Source organism: Lucilia sericata, unplaced genomic scaffold, assembly GCF_015586225.1.
Source record: "Lucilia sericata isolate MDLA Ls3-8-SP2 unplaced genomic scaffold, ASM1558622v1 Contig000302F_arrow, whole genome shotgun sequence".
Taxonomy (NCBI): domain Eukaryota; kingdom Metazoa; phylum Arthropoda; class Insecta; order Diptera; family Calliphoridae; genus Lucilia; species Lucilia sericata.
The window spans coordinates 241,075-259,245 of record NW_023994327.1 but is presented as its reverse complement, the minus strand read 5'-3'; the positions used below and the strand labels follow the sequence as shown (position 1 = coordinate 259,245).

Below are 18,171 nucleotides of genomic sequence, written 5' to 3'. Positions count from 1 at the left end.
TTTTCGCTAGTTCATCAGGTGCACAATTGACCATTGAATCCACACCCACACTATTACGATTGCTAAATCTCTCGTCATCCTATTTAAGGATTCCCAGCATTCATGGACTAATTTTAATATAGAAATTTGATCACAGTTTGTCTATTTCTAAAGATATAAATATCTATGATACTCTGTACTTATCGTGGCTTTCCAATAAATTAAATTGAAGATTAACTTCTTCCTTCAGATTACTTACCCAAATATTTAAATGCACTTTGGTTGTACTAACTACCATTTAATGCGCACGTTTTATTAGTATAAATATCTTTAAAATCGTGATCATAAATTACTATAAAACGTTTTTATACATTTATTATAAGTCCCCTAAATAATAAGACCCTGAACAAAAAAAAAATCACAAAGAAATGCCGCTGTTTTTGGTTTTATGATGCCCTCCATACAAATTATTATTGGGTAAAGCTTAAGAGTTCAACAAATATAACTCTGTATAATCTTATCAAAATAAAGGAAACTACCATAAATAATCAAGTCAATCAAAATGCAAAATAATGGATTACAAAGCAATAATGATTGGAAAAAACATTATTATGATTTTTTTTTTATAAAAAAATATGTATATAGAGGGAAATTACCACAATAAAAGTAATGTGTGATATGGAAGCAGTTAGAAAGATAATAACTGATTAGTGGGGAACGTTTGGGTAAGAAGAGTAAGGCAGAGGCTTAAGCAAAGTTAAAAGGTCTTTAAGTTAAACTAATGAATATTAAAAAAAAAATTTTATTTAAAATATCTTTTTATTCTGGGATTTTTATAAAAAAAACCTAGTGGTTAGTGGCACTGTTAAGATAATTTACTGTAATCTAATGGAATTTGTTATTATAAATGGCAAAGGGGCGGAGCTTTAAAAGCAACAGGCATTTGTTAGAAAGCATAAGCCATAGTGGCTCTCTTGAGTACGAAAGAGATAAATATAGTGAGAGTGTTTGATAAACATAACGATGATGGTGGTGGTGATGGTTGCTATAGTTTATAAGGTTTCATTGCCATTTTGTTCCGTTATTATTCCAATTGGAAAGTTATATGTGGAAAGTGAAATAATCTCAGTTTTTAGTCTCAGTAAAGCACTTCATTGAAGAGCAGAGAGTTCTGGCTACTACAAAAGGATTGTTAAGGTGTTAGTGGTGGTGGTTTTGGCAAGTAGCAGAATCAGATTCAAATTGGAAAACCACCATATTGACTTTTCCAATTGTTTTATGGAAAGTAAAATAGCAACAATCTCTTGTTATTATTACTATTGTTGTTGTTGTTGTTGTGTTTTTATTCCTATATATATATAGTACTTATAAGAGTAACGGTATCACAGTTAACCATACTCTTTGATTTTTATGTTTACTATAGGAATGATAAGTCTATCTCTTTCTCTCTCTCTCTCTCTCTCTTTCTAAGGTTAAATATAACCCGTATATGTATATTTAGTAGTGGGTGCTTTTGGGCAGTATGAGTATTGTTGTTGTTATTATTGTTAGAGTGTATGTTCGTTTGGTTATAAATCCGTTATTTGGTGGTTGTTATCGCACCACAATTATCTAAGATTTTGAAACTGAAATTCTATATGGAATGAAACACTCGAATGATTGAATGAATGAATGAGTGTGCGAGTGTGTTTTAGTGCTTTCACAGTCTAATTTAAGACGTGTACGGTTAAACGTACGTTTTGTTAAACGGCAAATGAGCAAAAACGAAAACAATATAAACCTCAACTAATAAAAAACTGAGATCAAAATTTTGTCTAGATTTAAGATTTTTTTGAAATGTACAGAAATCCGTTACTCGTGCGCTTTGGTTTTATTCAAAAATTTACTCTCACTCGCACTCTTTTCTATATAAAAATAAAGAGTTTTTTACGAAATAAAGAGTTTGTTAAATGTTAACCTTTTAAACTTTATAAAAAAAATTAACTTGATTTCTTGTTTCCAATCTCTAAATGAGAAATCGCAACAATTGGAATTTACGGATTCGCATTGGGTGGGTACTCAACGTACACACACACACACACTCAAACAAATACACCACCCTCTTCTTCTAAACACTCTCTTCAACAACTCTCACTCATTAACATCCTCCTTAGCAAAAAAATATTATCAACAACTGACTGGGGGTAAACTATCACTGGTGGTGGTAGAGCTGCTGCTACTCAATAATAAAGATTGTGACCGTTAACACAATCTGGAAAATATACAACAACAACCAGAAAAAAAACAGCAAATCGAGTCTGGTAGTCAAGTGTTTCAAGACTCAGTCGAAAATCAGATTCATTTTGTTTGTGGCAGAGTGTTGCAGATGGTGGCCACTAGAGCAGTGATTAATTTTACAGTTAGTCCGCAACAAGATGCCAAACCAACAATAACCAAATAACAAAAAAGCTCTTAAAATATTCCCAAAAAAAAAAAAAAAAGATTTTAACTAAAATATAAAACAAATAGCGACGCGTGTGTTAAAAAAGTGCTAAAATTTTCTACATAAAAAAATTCTTAAAAAACCTAAAAATATTTTTTAAAAATAAAATGTTTTAAAAAGAATTTATAAAAAAAAGTTAAATTAAATCTCTTTATCAAAAGTGTTATTTATAAAAAATAAATATAAAATAAAACAAAAAAATTGCCCCCAACATGGATATTAAACCTTGTATAACAACCACCTCTACTACGTCTACTACACCAGCAGCAGCAGCAGCACAAACTCTTAATTCCTCTACATCTGCTAACAGCGCTTCTAATAGTATAACCACTTGTAATACTACCACAACACATTTACCTCTTGACTATAGTTTGGGTAATTTTAAACCCGCCGTTGCTTCCGATTTTCCGGGACCCTATGTTAGTTCCGCTCAACCTGCCATACAATTACGCGATATTAGTGTTTTAACTACAATGGCCGCTACTATACCCTCACCCACACAATTGTTGCAGCATCGTGGTCAACAACATCAAGCCCAAACAACGGCCACGGATAGTCATCATCAGCAGCAGCAACAACAACAGCAGCAGCAGGATTATCAACCTGTATCGGCATTTAAAGCCGTTTTACCGAAAAAGAAAACTACCGACGGTAAGTGTGGTGTGAAAAAAATTGAAAAAAAATTTCTAATTGGATTTTGAAAACAGAAAATACAAATTTGAAAACTGATTTCTAAAAAATTTTCAATTGGATTTTATTTAAAAAAAGTTTAAATTTTGTGAAATAACTTAATAAAAGGGAAACAGTTTTTGTTCTTTATAGCCGCCGGTTAAAGGTTTAAACTTGATTTGTTGTAAAAATGTTTATTCGGAAAGCTTTTGGAATCTAAAAATCTTAATTTAAACAATGTTCCGGATTTTTTTTTTTTTAAATTCGAAAGTGAAAATTAATTAATCAAAATGTTAAAATATTGTTTAACTTAAAAGTTTTGTGCTGAACTTTTTAAAGCTCTTTTTTGGTTATTAATTGTAATATGTTCTTTAAAGCTTGAAAATTTTTAAAATGTTAAAAGCTTGTTTAATTGGAAAGCTTTGTGCTAAATTTTTGTTTAAAAAATCTCAGAAATTAACAAAGTTAACATAAATCTATAAAATAATTTGTATGTTTAAAGCTTGTTTAAATAAAAAAGCTTTATATTCAACTTTAAACTCTTAAAACAATTTCTTAAACTGTGAATTTTTTTTAAAAAATACTCAGTATTTAAAGTAAAAGAAAGTTTAATAACATTAAGTAACACCTACGGTATAATACTTCCTAAACTTTTTATTAAAATCTCTCAAAAAGTGTTTGAAATCTGAGAGCTTTTAGTACCATCGACCAATTTACTGACTTTAGTCTTTAAAATGAACAAAATAAATCAATTTGGTAATAAACTACTATTGCAAACATAGCAAGTCTATTGAAATTTCCAAGCTTTACAAAACCATGACAATAAAACTTTAGAAAAATCATTTCTTTCTGTTTACTACCCTTGTAAACATATCAAATATCTTAAAATTTCGAAAATTGGCAAAATCTTAACAATAAAACTATAGAAAAATCATCTTCAGCCGTTAACTGCACTTGCAAACGTGGCAATTCTATTAAAATTTCTATAATTTTAGAAATCATAGTAAGATAACTATAGAAAAAATCATTATTTGCTGTTAATTACCCGTGCAAACGTTGTATATCTAAAACACGAAAGTTGGCAAAACGATAACAAGAAAACTTTTGAAAAAATCATTGATTTCATTTTACTACTTTTGCAAACATAGTAAATGTATTAATATTTACAAATGTTGTGAGTTCACGACGAGAAAGCTATAGTAAAATTATTATTTTCAGTTTACTATCCTTGCAAACATAGAAAATCTATTAAAATTTCGCAACTTTGCAAAATCATAAATATAAAACTTTAGAAAAATCATTATTTCCAGTTTACTACTCTTGCATACCTAGCAAATCTCTCAAAATTTCAGAACCTTAACTATAAATTTCAGAAAAACCATTATGTTAAGTTTACTACCCTTGCAAATGTAGCAAATCTATAAAATTTACAGTTCACTCTTGCAAATCGTTTAAAATGTTAAACATTTACAAAACCTCAACAGCAAAATGTGTAATACTACTAGTTTTTACATTTTGATAAGTTTGCAAGACTAAAAATTGTTTTAAATACATCTTTATTCGCACTTTTATACAACATTGCAGTAAAACTTAAAACCAAAAATCATTTTTAAATTTAAACTTGCAAAGCTTGTAAGTAAAGCAAATCTAACAAAAACGTATTATTTTAGGATTTTCTATCAATTAAACTCTAATTACAATAAATCACCCTGGTAAATCTTGCAGTGTAGTGTTGCAAATTTGGCAATCATTTCAAACTACAAGGCTGAAGTATATAAAACAGTTATTTACTACACTAGAGCTAACTTGCAACACTAAAAATCAGTCTTGCAAATATGTTAATTATAGTAAACCAACCTAGCAAACCTTTTAAATATAACAAAGTTGATAAAAATTCCTAAGAACAAGGCTGAAGTATATAAAACAGTTATTTACTACACTATAGCAAATTTGCAACACCAAAAATCAGTCTGGCAAATGAACAATATTGAAGTTATTGTAATGAATTATATTAAGATCATGTTCTGATGATTAAAATAGTTTCATAGTATATTTGCAAGAGTATGTTACTGCTTTAAAAACCCTTGCAAACTCTTCATTTAAATATACAATGTTTAAACTAAAGAAAAACAGTTTTTAAATCTATTTGGCTGAACGAACGATAAATATGAAGTCAAAAAAGTCACAAAAACATAAAGTGCTCTTCATAGTACATCTGCAAGTGTGGTTAAAGGTGCAACAATTCAATTATACAAAAAAAAACGTCTAAAACTTAAATGAAAATAAACACAAGATTTGTAATTAAGCACAACAGCAGATATCACTTTTTATAGAATATTTGCAAGAGTATCTTGCAACACTCAAAACCATTGCAAACAGGAATAGTAAATGTGCAACGTTTAAAGTATAGAAAAGTAGTTTAAAGTATAGAATAAAGTAAAAAAGTTATTAATTAATTACAAGAACAGAACATGGTAAATTTGCAAGGGTAGCAAATAAGCTAGACTTATGGGATTCTAATCTAAGATAATGTTTCAAATTAAACTATAAAAAATCTATTAAAAATTAACTATTTTGTGTTACAATTTCACATCCTTTACAAAACCATTTAGTAGGGAAAATACTGGTGAAAGGTGGTCGTTTGGTAGTATGTAATAAGAAGAGAAAACTCTTCTTTTCTCCATATTTTGTCAAAATTTCCCAGTATATCTATTAAAATGACTATTAGTTTTTATTTTTACAAAATTACATTTCAGTTTGCTTTAATTTTCAATAAAAAAGGAAACAAAAATTTCTGCTATAAAAACTCTACAAAAAGTAACAAAACAAACATACATACATACACACTTGTCACTTCAAATCAAAATTGTATTGTATAATAAAGAAAATATTCAACTTTCATTACAACCAAATATTTTCAACTACCTCCCTTCCCCACCCCCTTTACTGTAGCAAAAATCATACTGAAACATTCAGTGAAGAAAAAAAAAAAAAAAAACAATGAACCAAAAATTATTACAAAAGTAATCACATTTCAGGTTTTAAGCCAAAAACGCCAAAGAGATTTTTTTGTGTTGTTTTTGCCATACATACTCGTATGTCAGTATCAGATATCATCAAAATATATATAAAACTTTTGTTGGATTTTCAATTGTACAAAATGAAAAACAGCATGGAAAATAAAATAACAACAGCAACAAATACAAAGTGTCGGAAAATAAATCCATGTTAACATTTTAGTGAAAAGCTTTATGGAAAAACCTTCAACCTCTTCCCCCCCCCCTACACTATGCTATGGTTTTTGAAAACAAACAAAAAAATGCTGAAATCCATGAACAAAAGTAAACGTCACAAATATTTCAACACCATTTGTTGAACTACAACAGAAATCATTTTCACTATTTGTGTATCTGTAGGAAAAAACAAAGAGCAAAAACCGAAAAAAAGAAGATAAAAGTATAAAAGAAATGGCCAAAAAAAAAAAAAAAACATATGAAATTGAATATTGTGCGAATTTTTGTAGCTGTTTTTAGTATATGTATAACAGTGATATATTTACATTTTTATGTCCGTTAAACATGATTGTCTGGCTACATACATACTACTCTATACATAGATTATAGATTTTATACTCTAAGCCTTTTGGATAGAGAGAACTATAAGCGAGATATAGGCAATACTAGCGGCATTTTTTCTCATCTTGGAACTTTTACTTTTTGAAGGCACAATTTTTAAAAAGAAAATATTAGAAAATTTCTTCCTTTTTTATAGAGAATCTTCAAAAAATTCCTCCTTTTATAGAAAATTTTCGAAAATTTGTCTTACATTTACCCCAATCACTTCTTGGTTTCATATATTATCAATTCTATATTGAATCTTTTAAAACATATTCTGTACACGGACCTTTAAACAACAATACCCTGTACATACTTTTTTCAACATTACTCTCATATGTAAATCTTTTTTCCGCTTTTATTTCAACATGTACTGATATTCGTAAGTTTATTTATACACAAGTATGTATGTACTATGAGTGTGTATTTATAATATCTACATATTTTCCATATAAACCATGGATTTTTACAATCCCGACAAAATCCATTCGTATGTCCTTTTTTATGTCCACATGGGAGATTTGTGTTCATTTCACACAAACAGAATAATGAATAAATTTTTTTTTTGTTATTGGAGGGATTTTTTTTTGCAGCATTATGCATACATGTATTCGTACAGATACATGTGCATGTGTAAAACTACACTAAGGTCTGAAAAAAAAAAACACTAAAAATTTAGAAAGGACTTTTTTTAATTTTCTTCAAAAATTATAAAATTCACGTAAAATTCTCTTAAAAGGAGATTTTCTACAAAAAAAGAGAACTTTAATTAGGTTCTAGTTCAGTTCTAGTTCAGTTCTAGTTCAGTTCTAGTTCAGTTCTAGTTCAGTTCTAGTTCAGTTCTAGTTCAGTTCTAGTTCAGTTCAAGTTCAGTTCAAGTTCAGTTCTAGTTCAGTTCTAGTTCAGTTCTAGTTCAGTTCTAGTTCAGTTCTAGTTCTGTTCTAGTTTAGTTCAGTTCTAGTTTAGTTCAGTTCTAGTTCAGTTCTAGTTCAGTTCTAGTTCAGTTCTAGTTCAGTTCTAGTTCAGTTCTAGTTCAGTCCTAGTTCAGTTCTAGTTCAGTTCTAGTTCAATCTAGTTCAGTTCTAGTTCAGTTATAGTTCAGTTCTAGTTCAGTTCTAGTTCAGTTCTAGTTCAGTTCTAGTTCAGTTCTAGTTCAGTTCTAGTTCAGTTCTAGTTCAGTTCTAGTTCAGTTCTAGTTCAGTTCTAGTTCAGTTCTAGTTCAGTTCTAGTTCAGTTCTAGTTCAGTTCTAGTTCAGTTCTAGTTCAGTTCTAGTTCAGTTCTAGTTCAGTTCTAGTTCAGTTCTAGTTCAGTTCTAGTTCAGTTCTAGTTCAGTTCTAGTTCAGTTCTAGTTCAGTTCTAGTTCAGTTCTAGTTCAGTTCTAGTTCAGTTCTAGTTCAGTTCTAGTTCAGTTCTAGTTCAGTTCTAGTTCAGTTCTAGTTCAGTTCTAGTTCAGTTCTAGTTCAGTTCTAGTTCAGTTCTAGTTCAGTTCTAGTTCAGTTCTAGTTCTAGTTCTAGTTCAGTTCTAGTTCAGTTCTAGTTCAGTTCTAGTTCAGTTCTAGTTCAGTTCTAGTTCAGTTCTAGTTCAGTTCTAGTTCAGTTCTAGTTCAGTTCTAGTTCAGTTCTAGTTCAGTTCTAGTTCAGTTCTAGTTCAGTTCTAGTTCAGTTCTAGTTCAGTTCTAGTTCAGTTCTAGTTCAGTTCTAGTCAGTTCTAGTTCAGTTCTAGTTCTAGTTCTAGTTCTAGTTCAGTTCTAGTTCAGTTCTAGTTCAGTTCTAGTTCAGTTCTAGTTCAGTTCTAGTTCAGTTCTAGTTCAGTTCTAGTTCAGTTCTAGTTCAGTTCTAGTTCAGTTCTAGTTCAGTTCTAGTTCAGTTCTAGTTCAGTTCTAGTTCAGTAGTTCATTTCTAGTTCAGTTCTAGTTCAGTTCTAGTTCAGTTCTAGTTCAGTTCTAGTTTCAGTTCTAGTTCAGTTCAAGTTCAGTTCTAGTTCAGTTCTTGTTTAGTTCTAGTTTGGTTCTGTTTTAAAAAAAGGGATTTGAAAATGTTGTACTAATTTTGTCAGCCACTGTTTGTGTTCTGTGAACTTTTTGGGAGAAAAAAAATCAGAGGCATTATTTAAATTTATTTTTCAGAAATTTTTTTCTCTACATTTTCCTTTCACTACGGATTTTTTCATTATCTCTCCAAAAGTTCATGCTTATACAACTTTTTTCCTATTTTTTAGACAGGGAACAACAGGGAGTATATTTTAGCAACATTTAAAAAATTTAATATTTCGTATGTGTTTTTTTTTTAATTAACTGACATTGTTTTTTTTTTTTTTCTTTTTGCATGAACAAAATATATGAAATTAATCATCAGGTGTTGATGGGCGACACAGACACAGATTTTTTTTTTTTTTTTGCTTTAATTAAAAATATTGTTGATGATGATTTTCATAAAGAATATGAGAAATCTGGACAAACAATTTCAAGCTTTAAATTTAATTAGATTTAAATATAAATTTAGTTTGGGCAATGAAGAGACATACATATTTTCTCAAATTCTTTTAACATTACCTTTTCAAATCAAATATTTTTTTCTTTTAATTTACTATAATTTCTTATATTTCCATTTTTCACTTTTTTTTTGAATTTACAACCCATCAAACAATTAATTTCCCTCATAAATAATTAAGTGGTTAAAAGTCATAAACCTTTTACTTTTTTTTCTATTTGTTTGTAACTTAGATTACGAAAAAAGGGTTAGAAAACAAATTTTTAAATAATAAAGTAATAAATCAATCATCTACAAAAACTGAAGAATGTTAAATTATTTACCACATTTAAACAATTTCGCACTTAAGACTACTCAGTTATGACAAAATCCTAAAATAGGTAAAGAAAAATGTTGTGCGTTTTCTTAGGCGATAAAAAAGGTGTGAATTTAAAAAAAACACACACAAAATTTAAAATATTGACACAACTGTCAAGCAAAAAAAGAAGTAAAATTGATATTTTAAGAAATTGGGGGAAAACTATTGAAAAATTTTGATTTTATTTATAAAAAATTAATTGCTTTTAAAGAAATGTTGTTAAGGAATCATAAATTTAGGTTGAAGATAAGCAGAAAAATATTTCATCTACATGACTTAAGTTGGGATTCAGTTCTAGTTCATTTCTAGTTCAGTTCTAGTTCAGTTCTTGTTCGTTCTAGTTCAGTTAGTTCTAGTTTCTAGTTCAGTTCTAGTTCAGTTCTAGTTCAGTTCTAGTTCAGTTCTAGTTCAGTTCTAGTTCAGTTCTAGTTCAGTTCTAGTTCAGTTCTAGTCAGTTCTAGTTCTAGTTCAGTTTCTAGTTCAGTTCTAGTTCAGTTCTAGTTCAGTTCTAGTTCAGTTCTAGTTCAGTTCTAGTTCAGTTCTAGTTCAGTTCTAGTTCAGTTCTAGTTCAGTTCTAGTTCAGTTCTAGTTCAGTTCTAGTTCAGTTCTAGTTCAGTTCTAGTTCAGTTCTAGTTCAGTTCTAGTTCAGTTCTAGTTCAGTTCTAGTTCAGTTCTAGTTCAGTTCTAGTTCAGCTCTAGTTCAGTTCTAGTTCAGTTCTAGTTCAGTTCTAGTTCAATTCTAGTTCAGTTCTAGTTCAGTTCTAGTTCAATTCTAGTTCAGTTCTAGTTCAGTTCTAGTTCAGTTGAGGTTCAGTTCTAGTTCAGTTCTAGTTCAGTTCTAGTTCAGTTCTAGTTCAGTTCTAGTTCAGTTCTAGTTCACTTCTAGTTCAGTTCTAGTTTAGTTCTATTAAAATGTTTGTTTTATTTATTTTCAAACTATTTCTTTAGTTGTCAACATCAATTCGTCCTGGTTTCTATAATATATTGCAATTTTTACACTTTTATTCCAAATTATGACAAATCAATTGTATTGATTTCCTTACAAAAAAAAACACTTGAACCAAAATAATTTATTCCAACCAATTCTAATCTTTTTGTCCCATTCACTAGACTCAAATTAAATTATTATGCATAAAATACTATTCAAATCACATTTATAACAGATAATAGACACCCTCTTGTCCTTTTGTTTGCTATTTCTACTTCCTCCTCAATTATTTCTATCAGACACACACATTGCAAATAATGATAAAAATCGAACAGATTGTCATCAAATTATGCGTATAGATACGCTAAATATTGCTGTAATTTTCAAGTAGAACCAACCCATCATGAACCTCCTCTATACATAATTTTCATCAATTCTTAACAGTTTTACCATATAATTATTAGGGCGGTTTATACCGCTCTATTGCTAGTATGACTGAATGAATGAATAAATGAGGCACGTCTTTTATTCCAAATCTCTTGGGGTGTATTTATAATCTGTCTCATTGCATAAACTTTGTTTCCACCCCTGGCCTTGTTCTTTCTAATTTGGGTGATAATTTACACAAAATAAATCATTAGATTTCTAGCTACTACTCTCAACATATAATTATTATTTTTTTGCCATAATAGGAAGTAAAAGTTTTTAATACGTTTAAAGGTTAATAATTGAAAATTATAGTTGGGTATTGTAATTAATTGTAAGGGGTGTGTTATGTACTACTTAATTTAATTTGGATACAGAAGAATCTGTTAATAGATGGATATATTGCACAAGACTAGCATACAAAACTTTGCAAACTATTTATTACTACTTCCCTTTGGGTACAGATTCGACTCAATTCTAGTTCATTTGTTCATCAGTTTTTATCAATTTCATTTCTAGCTCATTTCAAGTTCAGTTCTAATTATAGTTCTGTTCTGGTTCAGTTCTGGTTCTAGTTCAGTTCTAGGTTAGTTCTAGGTTAGTTCTGGTTCAGTTCTGGTTCAGTTCTAGTTCAGTTCTAGTTCAGTTCTAGTTCAGTTCTTGTTCAGTTCTAGTTCAGTTCTAGTTCAGTTCTAGTTCAGTTCTAGTTCAGTTCTAGTTCAGTTCTAGTTCAGTTCTAGTTCAGTTCTAGTTCAGTTCTAGTTCAGTTCTAGTTCAGTTCTAGTTCAGTTCTAGTTCAGTTCTAGTTCAGTTCTAGTTCAGTTCTAGTTCAGTTCTAGTTCAGTTCTAGTTCAGTTCTAGTTCAGTTCTAGTTCAGTTCTAGTTCAGTTCTAGTTCAGTTCTAGTTCAGTTCTAGTTCAGTTCAAGTTCAGTTCAAGTTCAGTTCTAGTCCAGTTCTAGTTCAGCTCTAGTTCAGCTCTAGTTCAGCTCTAGTTCAGTTCTAGTTCCGTTCTATTTCAGTTCTAGTTCAGTTCTAGTTTAGTTCTAGTTTAGTTCTAGTTTAGTTCTAGTTTAGTTTTAGTTTAGTTTTAGTTTAGTTTTAGTTTAGTTCTAGTTCAGTTCTAGTAGTTCAGTTCTAGTTCAGTTCTAGTTCAGTTCTAGTTCAGTTCAGTTCTAGTTCAGTTCTAGTTCAGTTCTAGTTCAGTTCTAGTTCAGTTCTAGTTCAGTTCTAGTTCAGTTCTAGTTCAGTTCTAGTTCAGTTCTAGTTCAGTTCTAGTTCAGTTCTAGTTCAGTTCTAGTTCAGTTCTAGTTCAGTTCTAGTTCAGTTCTAGTTCAGTTCTAGTTCAGTTCTAGTTCAGTTCTTGTTCAGTTCTTGTTCAGTTCTTGTTTAGTTCTAGTTCAGTTCTAGTTCAGTTCTAGTTCAGTTCTAGTTCAGTTCTAGTTCAGTTCTAGTTCAGTTCTAGTTCAGTTCTAGTTCAGTTCTAGTTCAGTTCTAGTTCAGTTCTAGTTCAGTTCTAGTTCAGTTCTCGTTCAGTTCTCGTTCAGTTCTAGTTCAGTTCTAGTTCAGTTCTAGTTCAGTTGTAGTTTAGTTGTAGTTCAGTTCTAGTTCAGTTCTAGTTCAGTTCTAGTTCAGTTCTAGTTCAGTTCTAGTTCAGTTCTAGTTCTAGTTCAGTTCTAGTTCAGTTCTAGTTCAGTTCTAGTTCAGTTCTAGTTCTGGTTCAGTTCTAGTTCAGTTCTAGTTCAGTTCTAGTTTAGTTTTAATTCAGTTCTAGTTCAGTATTAGTTCAGTTCTTGTTCATTTTAGATATTAAATAACATTATTAATCTTAAAACTTGTCATTAAATTCACTTTTTGCAAATATCTAATACAATAATTGTTATTACATCATTTGTTAATTTAACCCTTTTTTGATAGCAATTTTATTTCAAAATCAACTAAAAATAAGTGAAATCAATTGTAAACCACCACCACCAACATCAATGATATTATTACATTTGGTTTGTTACAAAATCAACGAGAATCATATAATCTTCGAAAATTATGCCCTCAATAGCACCCTCTTTCCAACAATAACATCCAAAGCTAAACGCAAAACAAATAGCAACCAGTTGGTTGTGTGCCCGACAAAAAGGACAATACACTCGACTACAGGACAAGTGTAAAAATGCATGCACTTGTATGTTTTGAACTGAACGTATGTTATTTCTGATAGCATCTCCCTTTTCCTACGTGGAAAAAGGCAGTTGTCGTAATTTTTATACGCCTTAATTTAACTGATGATAATGATAATAATGAACCAAAGGATTTGTCATGAATCTAAAACTAATAAAAAGGGCAAAAGGGAGAGAGAGAGGGAGAGGGAAAACATGATGGGCTAGACAACCTTGTCGAATAGAATTATACAAGAGCTGAGCTGTTAAAATAAACAAAACACACGCATAACACATCTGCAAAAAAATAACACAACAACAGAACTGAACAAAACAACAATAATAATAACAACATCAACAAAACGCCCTAAAATATGCCACATAGCTACCGTAGCATATCCTGGTATAACCTTATATTCTCAGACAGAGTCATAAATTTGTTTTGTAACGAATAAAAGGGGGAGAGTTTAGTTTGTGAGGCTGTAAAACAAAAATCCTTAAACTCCTGCAATGTTTATTATTATTTTTTTATTTAAAAAGCCTAAGAGTTGTAGTTTTGTAAGCGACAACAATCATCTGCTTAAATTCGCCCGGGAGCAATATTTATTTATGTTTTTTTTTTTTTTTGGGGACCAACGTTTAACTTGCCACTTGTTTTCTACATTATTGTAGTGTACTTACCACCCTCTTAGTATGGATTATTTTCAATTTAGAAAAATAAAAATAATATATGCCGCATTAAAAAGGTAAAATAATTACAAGAATATTTCCGGCTCTATTTTTCTCTTGCTCGCCTTCTCGCTCTCTTTCTTTGTTTGTTTTTGTGTGTTTTTCATGTATAAGTAGAAGTGCTTAACAATTGTTATCCTTATGAAAATCCCATAAATGTTGGCAAAACATTTGGCTGGATTATAAGAAAGTAAATATTGAAAATGATATGGTTGTTTTCTTTAGCAAAAGTTTATTGTCCTTTCTTTGGTCAACAACTTGACTATTGTTGTTTTTGTAATTTTTTATATCGGCTATTAAGTGGTCAAATTTTATTGTAGAAATAATACAAATTTTGTCCCACGGAGACAAATTTCTATAAGAACTAGAACTGAACTGGAACTGAACTAGAACTGAACTAGAACAGAACTAGAACTGAACTAGAACTGAACTAGAACTGAACTAGAACTGAACTAGAACTGAACTAGAACTGAACTAGAACTGAAATAGAACTGAACTACAACTGAACTAGAACTGAACTAGAACTGAACTAGAACTGAACTAGAACTGAACTAAAACTGAACTAGAACTGAACTAGAACTGAACTAGAACTGAACTAGAACTGAACTAGAACTGAACTAGAACTGAACTAGAACTGAACTAGAACTGAACTAGAACTGAACTAGAACTGAACTAGAACTGAACTAGAACTGAACTAGAACTGAACTAGAACTGAACTAGAACTGAACTAGAACTGAACTAGAACTAGAACTGAACTAGAACTGAACTAGACTAGAACTGAACTAGAACTGAACTAGAACTGAACGAGAACTGATCTAGAACTGAACTAGAACTGAACTAGAACTGAACTAGAACTGAACTAGAACTGACTAGAACTGAACTAGAACTGAACTAGAACTGAACTAGAACTGAACTAGAACTGAACTAGAACTGAACTAGAACTGAACTAGAACTGAACTAGAACTGAACTAGAACTGAACTAGAACTGAACTAGAACTGAACTAGAACTGAACTAGAACTGAAACTAGAACTGAACTAGAACTGAACTAGAACTGAACTAGAACTGAACTAGAACTGAACTACAACTGAACTAGAACTGAACTACAACTGAACTAGAACTGAACTACAACTGAACTAGAACTGAACTAGAAACTGAACTAGAACTGAACTAGAACTGAACTAGAACTGAACTAGAACTGAACTAGAACTGAACTAGAAACTGAACTAGAACTGAACTAGAACTGAACTAGAACTGAACTAGAACTGAACTAGAACTGAACTAGAACTGAACTAGAACTGAACTAGAACTGAACTAGAACTGAACTAGAACTGAACTAGAACTGAACTAGAACTGAACTAGAACTGAACTAGAACTGAACTAGAACTGAACTAGAACTGAACTAGAACTGAACTAGAACTGAACTAGAACTGAAACTAGAACTGAACTAGAACTGAACTAGAACTGAACTAGAACTGAACTAGAACTGAACTAGAACTGAACTAGAGCTGAACTAGAGCTGAACTAGAACTGAACTAGAACTGAACTAGAACTGAACTAGAACTGAACTAGATCTGAACTAGAACTGAACTAGAACTGAACTAGAACTGAACTAGAACTGAACTAGAACTGAACTAAAACTGAACTAGAACTGAACTAGAACTGAACTTGAACTAAACTAGAAATAAACTAGAACTAAAACTGAACTAGAACTAAACTAGAAATAAACAATAACTGAACTAGAACTGAACTAGAACTGAACTAGAACTGAACTAGAACTGAACTAGAACTGAACTCGAACTGAACTAGAACTGAACTCGAACTGAACTGGAACTGAGCTAGAACTGAACTAAAACTAAACAAGTATTGGACTATTATTGATTTTCATTGAAATTAAAAATTTCAATTTTGCAATAGTAATATTCATAGGGATCTCAATGTCCCCATAATACGCTAGGAGATCAAATTCTCTTGTTTAACCTACTTGTCGAAACTAATGGATCACCCAAATCCCCTTGCCAGGGAGTTGCCGTCATTTGAGGGTCATAGACGACTGAGAGGAACGGAAACATTGGATTTTGCCAGATAATCAAATTATCGAGAACTTTGGTTGAAATTGCATTGGCAATAACAACGTTAGTTATAATTTAGGTTAAGATTTTAATACTTATTGTAAATTTCTACATAAGAAAGATTCAATAAAGAATAAATAAAATGAAAAAAAAAATGCAAACAATTCTGCTCGCTGGGTTACTTATTATTACTAAATTTATGGCTTTCTCTCTTCATTATTATTTAATAAATGAATTTTTATCATATTTTCGTTGTATTTTTTCATTTTTTTTGTTATGATGGATGATAAATAATTAACAGCGTGATTTGTCATTTATGTATGTGCGTAATTATTTAGTTTATTTTTTAATGTATACATTTAAGAGATTTCATCAGTTCACTAAATAAGTTTAACATTTAAGTAGTAAAAATCTTGCTATTGTTTATTACTTTCAGCTTTCTTTCTATCTGTCTGTCTCATAGTTTGATTTTAATTAATTTGTATTATTGTGGCAATTTTATCTAATTTAATTTGATTTGGAGACAAAAAATCTTTGGCAGACTGGCGTCTAAGTTCTAATAGTCTTAAGAGTAGATAAATGAGAATTAAAGACATTAAATGTCAGATTTATTATTTGTTTAATGAATTAATATGGAGAAGAGAGCAAAACTCGTAAGTTTTCAAAAAAATGTGTGATTAAAATTTTCAGAATTTTTTTCTTTAATTTCTAAATTTATTCCCCCATTTATGGTACGACTATAGGGATACGCTGTTTTCAATCTCAAACATTTCATTTATGATTTTATCGAAAATAAATTTGAAATAAATAAATAAATTTTATTATTGATTTTGTTGAAAGTGTTTATAAATAAATCTTGTGTTTGTGGTACGAGTGTATTCAGTACACCTTCTTCATATTGGCCTCATAAACGAAAAGTAAATAAAATGATTGAAATTGTTTATAGGAATATACAATTTGATTGCTGATTATACGTTATTTTCGTGGTAATAAATTTTTAAAAATAAAAATTGATTTCTATACAAAACTTTGCTTTAGTTTAGTTTGATTGAAATGTGAAAAAGAAAGAAAAATATTGTTTGTAAATAAAATTTATGATATCGTGGACTAATCATCGTCATTATTAAATCGTATTAAAACAAACCAACAAATTTGAGCGACTAAGTTGGTAACAAAGTTACCCTATAACGGTTTTCAATAACAAACTATGACTATAAATCAACTAAAGTTAGTCCTTAGACGTTGATAATTAGATTCTAAAATAGACTCATTAAAGTTTTCTTTCAATTGAAACATATTTTATTACTTGTTACAAACGGTATGATCTGCTTTATATACCCATTCCAAATACATACTGACAATCAATATTAAAACTGGCATAAATTTTTATAAATACATTTTTTTATAAAATACCAATATATATTGATTTGACTGCAATTTACATTGTATTGGTATTAATTAAACAAAAAAATAATAATCGATTGGTGTGATTTAAAACAACTAAGTATATTTACACGATCCAAAATCAAATCGATAATAAAACCGTACGATTTCTATACTGCCAACGATTTCGTATAATTATTATTAACTTATTACTAAAAATAAAATATATATATATATTTTTTTTGGCAAAACATTGATTTAATTTAATTTATAGTCTTTATAAAGGCCACAAGTAGAGAAATATATTTTAGAAGGAAAATAACACGATTAATTTAAGCCCCCAAAACTTAAGATAAGTCCAGTAAATAGCCAATTGTTAATAGTACTAGTAAATCATACGACAAGTAAGCAAGTGGGTATGGTATGGTACGACATGAAAAGTGATTTAATAGCGAAAACATTCTGCTTGACAGGTAATACGTGGTATAGAGTTATTTAATCTGAACCTCTAAATATAATTGGGGTTTTACAGATTTTAGTAATGAAATTTCACAATTTGATTTAATTTACAGTCGTTGTAGGACACGAGTTATTTCTGATTTTATAAAATAAATCCCTGGAATTAAGATAAGATCAATAATATGGGGCCAAATGGTATTTGAGAAAGTAAATCACGAGACCATTAAGCAGGTTAGATTGTGATTTTAAAAGAAACTGATTTAAGAACGTAATATAATTAATAGTTGTATGTGCGAGATTAAATATTTAATAAATTAATTGAACTGAACAAGAATTTAATTAGAACTAAACAGGAAATGAACTGGAAGTGAAATAGAACTGAACTAGAATTCAACTGGTACAGAAATAGAACTGAATCAGAATTGAACTAGA

At 29.9% G+C, this 18,171-nt stretch overlaps 1 protein-coding gene across 1 annotated transcript in view; it reads left to right on the top strand.

Moving 5' to 3' along the window:
- Positions 1–1,695: 1,695 nt before the first annotated feature.
- The window catches only part of LOC119603407 (zinc finger protein sens), a 41,416-nt gene continuing 24,940 nt past the window's right edge, over positions 1,696–18,171 (top strand). Inside the window, exon 1 of the mRNA XM_037955429.1 lies at positions 1,696–3,112. Within this exon, the coding sequence (XP_037811357.1) occupies positions 2,674–3,112 (439 nt within the window). The 5' untranslated portion in view covers positions 1,696–2,673. The remainder of the gene's footprint in view (positions 3,113–18,171) is intronic.